This window comes from Echinops telfairi, unplaced genomic scaffold (assembly GCF_000313985.2).
Source record: "Echinops telfairi isolate 266 unplaced genomic scaffold, ASM31398v2 ScPeMD7_7469;HRSCAF=8507_1, whole genome shotgun sequence".
Classification (NCBI taxonomy): domain Eukaryota; kingdom Metazoa; phylum Chordata; class Mammalia; order Afrosoricida; family Tenrecidae; genus Echinops; species Echinops telfairi.
In genome coordinates this window covers 34,250,555-34,256,411 of record NW_022111373.1, presented here as the reverse complement: position 1 = coordinate 34,256,411, position 5,857 = coordinate 34,250,555, and the positions used below count along the sequence as shown (strand labels likewise).

General features: G+C 35.5%; 1 protein-coding gene across 1 annotated transcript in view; it reads right to left on the bottom strand.

The window, feature by feature from the left end:
- Positions 1-1,424: 1,424 nt before the first annotated feature.
- TMEM232 (transmembrane protein 232) overlaps positions 1,425-5,857 on the bottom strand; it is a 223,444-nt gene continuing 219,011 nt past the window's right edge. The window contains exons 13-14 of the mRNA XM_045285061.1: positions 5,366-5,459; positions 1,425-1,836 (exon numbers count right to left, since the gene is read on the bottom strand). Of these exons, the coding sequence (XP_045140996.1) occupies positions 1,597-1,836; positions 5,366-5,459 (334 nt within the window). The 3' untranslated portion in view covers positions 1,425-1,596. The remainder of the gene's footprint in view (positions 1,837-5,365; positions 5,460-5,857) is intronic.

Below are 5,857 nucleotides of genomic sequence, written 5' to 3'. Positions count from 1 at the left end.
AGTCAAGTCCTTCATTCTCTGGTCTTAGTCTGGAAACTATGCTGACACCTGTTCACTTTGGGGGCCCTGCTAGCTTTAGAAACACCAGGGACAGGACTTCCAGCATCACAGTAACCTGACCCAACACATGGTATTTTGCATTGCCTCATATGCATGTGAAAGTTGGGTACTAAATAAGGAAGACCGAAGGAAAAATCTGTCTAGGAAGAAGTATGGCTAGAGTGCTCCTTAGAAGCAAGGATGGCAAGACTTCATCCTATGTACTTGGACATATTATCAGGAGAGGCAAGTCTCTAGAGAAGGACATCGTATTTGGTAGTGTGGATGGACATGGAGAAAGTGGAAGGCCCTCAAGGAGATGGATTGACACAGTGGCTGCAACAATGGGCTCAATCATAGGAACAATTGGCGGGCTGTGCAGGACCATGCATTATTTTGGTTTGGGGAGCATAAGGTCACTAGGGGACAGGAACAACTAGATGGCACCTATAACAACAACAGCAATGACCAGCAAATGATGATACCATAAACTCACATAATGCAAGACATAAACTCTGGCCCTTAAATTATATTTAACCTGAAAATATGTGTTTTTCTTATTGTCATTATTATTAGTCAATCATTTAAAAATTAACAAATTTTATTTTTAAGGTAATAATACCTGAAATCTTCATTTTTGAAAGACTGTATGATCCCACAACACTACCAACTGGGCATATAGTTCAGAATGTAGCTGCATGATGGGGATATTCTCTGGGTGGTACTGGTATTTCCTAATCCCCTGTACTACCTGAGGTGACATTCTTGTCCTGTGTAGTCATTTGAATGACAACCATGATAAATGATCTGCCTTGTGAATATTGCAAAGTCAACTATGCAAATTTGAAGAGTGGTTATTATTTTTATTGTTTAAGGCAAAGAATATCTATTACTCATAAATTGACAGCTTCCGGTGAAGCAAGGTAAAGAGTACTTTTTAAAAATTATTCAAAAATTGAATGTATTTTTTTCAATAACACATACTAAACCATCTAGTATCATAAAAGTCCATTCTCTTAAATTCATCTACTAAAAGAAAACCACTGTCTCTCTCAAAAAACTCTTTTGACATCAATTGGAGGAAAAGTTCACTTAAGATCACTGTATCCTCCAGATTTTTTTTTTATGTACAGTAATTGATCAAATTCCTACTTCTGATACAGTTTTTTGGATAGGCACAGATTTATTGCAAATCACAAATCAAAGCAGGTTCTAGCACTCTTTATTTGACTTAGAGTTATAGGAATACCAGCTGAAGCTCACTCTTTATTTTCAAGACATAATTCCAATATATGACTTAATAGTTTGCAATTGATTTTCATCTAAGTGTCTTGTTAATATCAACACTCAGAATTGCTGATAAAGTATGTTCTATGATCATAAAGTAAAAGTCAGTTAGCAAAAACACTCACCATATTCCTGAAATTTTTTTAGCTGGTGAAACCAATGAACTGTGTGTTATTATGAGCTAACAATTCAGATTTGATTATTAGAATAATAACTCCTTTCTAAAAAGCGTCTTCAAATTAATCACAATAAAGGTTTACTGATGTAAAATTACTTCAGCATTTTTTTTGCAATGTGTGCCTCAACTTTTGTGTGTGCCATTTTGTTTTCTAATGAAACTACTGCAGCTCTTGGAGAAAGCTCATAGGGTTTGCTTTTCTTATGTAATTTCTCTTCTCTTCTCTTCATAATTTCTTGGAAGTGATTTTTCTCCCTTAACTTTTTCTCTTTGAGTTCTTCAGCCAAGGCCTTGGCATCTTCCATCTCTCTGTTCTTTAGCTCTTCCTCCCACTGTTAAAGAGACAAAGAATTATCCAGACATGTTGATATGGGCTCTGGCTACTAAAAATATTTTCAATTACCTAACATTTTCTAGATTATAATGGCAAGTAATGAAAATTAGACTTAAAGTTGAAATTTTACTACAAATTCTTTTTTTAAGGGATTATAAAAGGAGAGGTTTATATTTTGATGCTTTATGATTTTCCCTTACCTCTATATCTATCTACATACCTACCAAGATACATGTACACAATATAGTTTCTCAAAATGTACTTATTATTAATTATTAACAATTAATTCATTATATATGATATATTTGATGTAATAATAATATAAATTATTATCATCATTTTTTCAGTACTTTGTTAGGAATCTTATATTATACCATATAAATAAAGTTTATGAAAAACTTTTATGAAGTTTATTAAAAATCTGCTGCAATAATCTCTTTAAATAATTAAAAAAAGAAAGCTATAGCTCTGAAGACTAAAGTGTGCTTGAGCCAATCCATGGTATTTTTGAGAGCCTCATATTTTCAGCTCACTAATGCCTAGAATATTGATATGCATGCTTTCTATTTCATTCTTGATAACTCAATTTTCCTAGATTCATCATTTGAACATTCAATCTTCCTATTATTATGAATGTTTTCAGCTCTTTGTTTTCATTTTGAAGAATTCCCCATAAAAAAGGAAGGTCCTGAAACTTTTATCCATCCATGGCATTAAGGTTGGCTCTACATTGAAGAGGCAGCTCTTCCCGAGTTGTATCTTGATATAGACCATTTCACTCAGAGGGACTCATCTTCTGGCATTAGATCTGATCATGTTCCACTGCTAATAAAAGGCTTTAAGTACCTAATCCATCAGAAACTGACAGAATTAGTTCTTCCCATTCAGTTCTTAGTCTGGGAACATGTGTTAGTCCGGGTGGACTAGAGAAACAAAGTCATTGATACACATATGGGTATAAGGAAGATGTTTATATAGAAGAGGAATTGAACATTGAGAAAACATCCCAACCCAGTCCAGTCCAAGGCCATAAGTCTGATATTAGCCCGTTTGTCCGATATCAAGCTATAAAGTCCTCTTCAGACTCATGAAACACATACAATGACGCCAAATGCAGGACGGTCACAAGCCAGTGGGTAGAAAGTCCTTGGGTCCAGTGGTGCTGTAAGCATCTCAGTGCTGGCAGGGTCTCTCTGTGGCTTCTCCGGATTCCGAGGTCTGGTTGCTTCCAGGTGGCTTGTCTTCTGTAATGTCTCCCAGAGAGAGAGAGTGTCTTCTGCTTCCAAGGAGGAAGTACCAGATTTCCCAGAATTCTCAGGAAAAGGCCATGCCCACACAGAATCTCATTGGCTATCTCCAGATTGACATCCTAGACTCCACTCCTACATCTTAATTGACATCAGATTAGGTGACTACCACAGAGCACCACTGAATCCTATTTACCAACGGTGACCCTGCTGGTGTTTGAAATACAGTGGCATAGCTTCCAGCATCACAGTAAGAACACAAGTCACCACAATATACCAAAGTGATAAATGGTAGTTTCATCCAATTCTTTTAGATACAGTGACTCTATATATCCCTTCCATCATCTTTTGATGCTCCCTGCATTGTTTAATTCTGCATTGTTCAGTTCTTTTAGTTCATCATTTCCTTCATTCGTTTTAACTACTCTATATTCAGGAGCAAGTCTATTGCATCTACTTTGATCTTTAATTTCTTTCTTGTCTTCGTAGTATGTTTTTGCTATCTTCATATATGAAGCTCTTTTTAAAAATGCATGGTTTTATTTACACATAACATACGACTTAATCATTTAGTCATGTGAGAGGATTTGGACAATCATCACCACAATCAATTTCAGAACATTTTCTTATACTCATTGTTGTTAGCTCCCCACTTTCTCCCATCTCATCAGATCTCTGTCATGCCTGCTCAATGTAATAAACATGTTCTTGAGATGGTCCCTAAATTCAGATGGGATAGACTTAGGGTCATAGCTTGGTACTTGTGGACTTTTTTCATTTTCTTTAGAATCAACCGGCACTTGCAAATGAGCAATGGATAGGCTTTTCCACATCCTTATTTCATTGATGAGATTGATCTCCTCCTTGCCCTTTTCCTGTAGAGGTAGTCCATTTTATTCCTATGTATTCTGCCTGGCAAGTCCATGTGCATAGTTTTGTTGCTAAAAAATAGAATTTTCAATGAAGAAGTCTTGAAAAATTCTATTCAATCTCTAGCCATGTTTTTAGCACCGAGGCAATATTTTCCAACAATTGATCCTTCCACTTTATTTCCAAGTTTTGTTTTCCAATTGTTGTAAGCATCAATGCATCTAGATTGTGTGCTTGATCAACTTGAGATTGAAGTAGCTAGTAGAATTGCCCATTTTTTCAGCACTAGCTTTAGTGGTTAGTGTATGAATTTGAATAATAGCTGTACTAAGTAGACTTGTGGGCCTGTAGACACTTTCTTATGATGGACAGAATTGTTCTGCAAGATAGACTTTGCTCTTTCTCTTAATGCCTTCTTCTGTACCTCTGTCCTTCCTACAAGATTGGTTACCATCCTTCTTGGTAAATAAAGGGCCAGAAAAAGGGGAAGATGGTTCTGAACTAGATTAAATGATACAGTGGCTGCAACAATGGGGTCAAGTATAGCAACAATGGGAAATAGAACACAGGATTAGTGTTTCATTTTTTTGTACAAAGGGTGAGCAACACCTACAGTAAGTGCTTATCACCTACAACCAATTCTAGATTATGTAGTTGAAGTTGGTAGTGAAATGTATGTACCATCAGAAATGTCTGGTAATGGTGAGTTTATATAATATGTTGGTTTATCATAAAAACCCATAGGAATAGAATAATACTAGAGCTCTTACTTATTGTTCCAGGATATTGGTCAAGCTCTAAACTTCAACATTGTAGTTATTGTGAGAATGGCTTAAATATTAGCATATTAATACTGAGAAAAGGAGGGGGCCAAGCAGTTTGTCTTCCTTGGAATTCTATTTCTAATATATATAATTAAAATGATATGCAATTGGTAGGAAATTAGTGATTAAATATAGCCAGTGCTGTCTTATGAAAATGGTAGTGTGTTGTCACTGCTGGTTTAATTCATGCTAAGAATAAATTATTTCTGATATGTTAAAGGTAAAGAATAGTCACTAATATGTGCATCAAAATGTTTTTAAACTAGTACTAGACCAACACTGCAGAAAAGGTCAGTATTCTATGCTCAAATATCAGATTCTTGAAACAAAAAATTGGTACTAGCTGTGGAAAAAGAGTCAGGCTAGTATTTCCTAAATGACAAAAGTACAAATTTTCCATACCCCAATTAAAGGCATTGTGGCATATAGGTAGTACAGTAATATATAATTAAGTTTGGCAACTGTCAATCATTGCTAGAATTTTAAATGACACAGTAAATGTTTCAGTCTTGAGATTACATTTTCTAATCCAAGGGACATTTAATGAATCAAACTTTTACTAGCAGTTTAAGGAAGTCAATCTTACGTAATGGTCAATGATCCTTGCCATCTGTTCATGCACCTTGCTGTGGAAATCTGGATATGGACACATAGGGATCTCTGACTTAGAAGGATGTTCCCTTTAAAAAAGCACAATAACAGATTCCATATTAGCTATAGACATTCTTCCTCCCCAGAGATAGATAAGAGTTGTCAGTCATCATTCATTCTTAAGAATTTTAACGACACTGTTAACATAAAGTACTTACTCTGTGAAGACTAAGTATAGTAGCTTTTACTTTTCGTTTTTTTACGATAGGCCATCACATATAGAATATCTAGAAAATACTAAATTTGATCTTAGCCCAAATGTAGGGGAGTGATCTTATCTAGTAAAGAGTGAAAGGCAACCTTACCTATGAACTGCTGACAGTAGCAAGTGAAATGCTAGGATATAAAGTGTTTATGGAAGCCTGAAGTAGACTGTGCCCAGTGAGGCAATGAAAGCTTCCATCTTTGCACACATCCTGATGAAGAT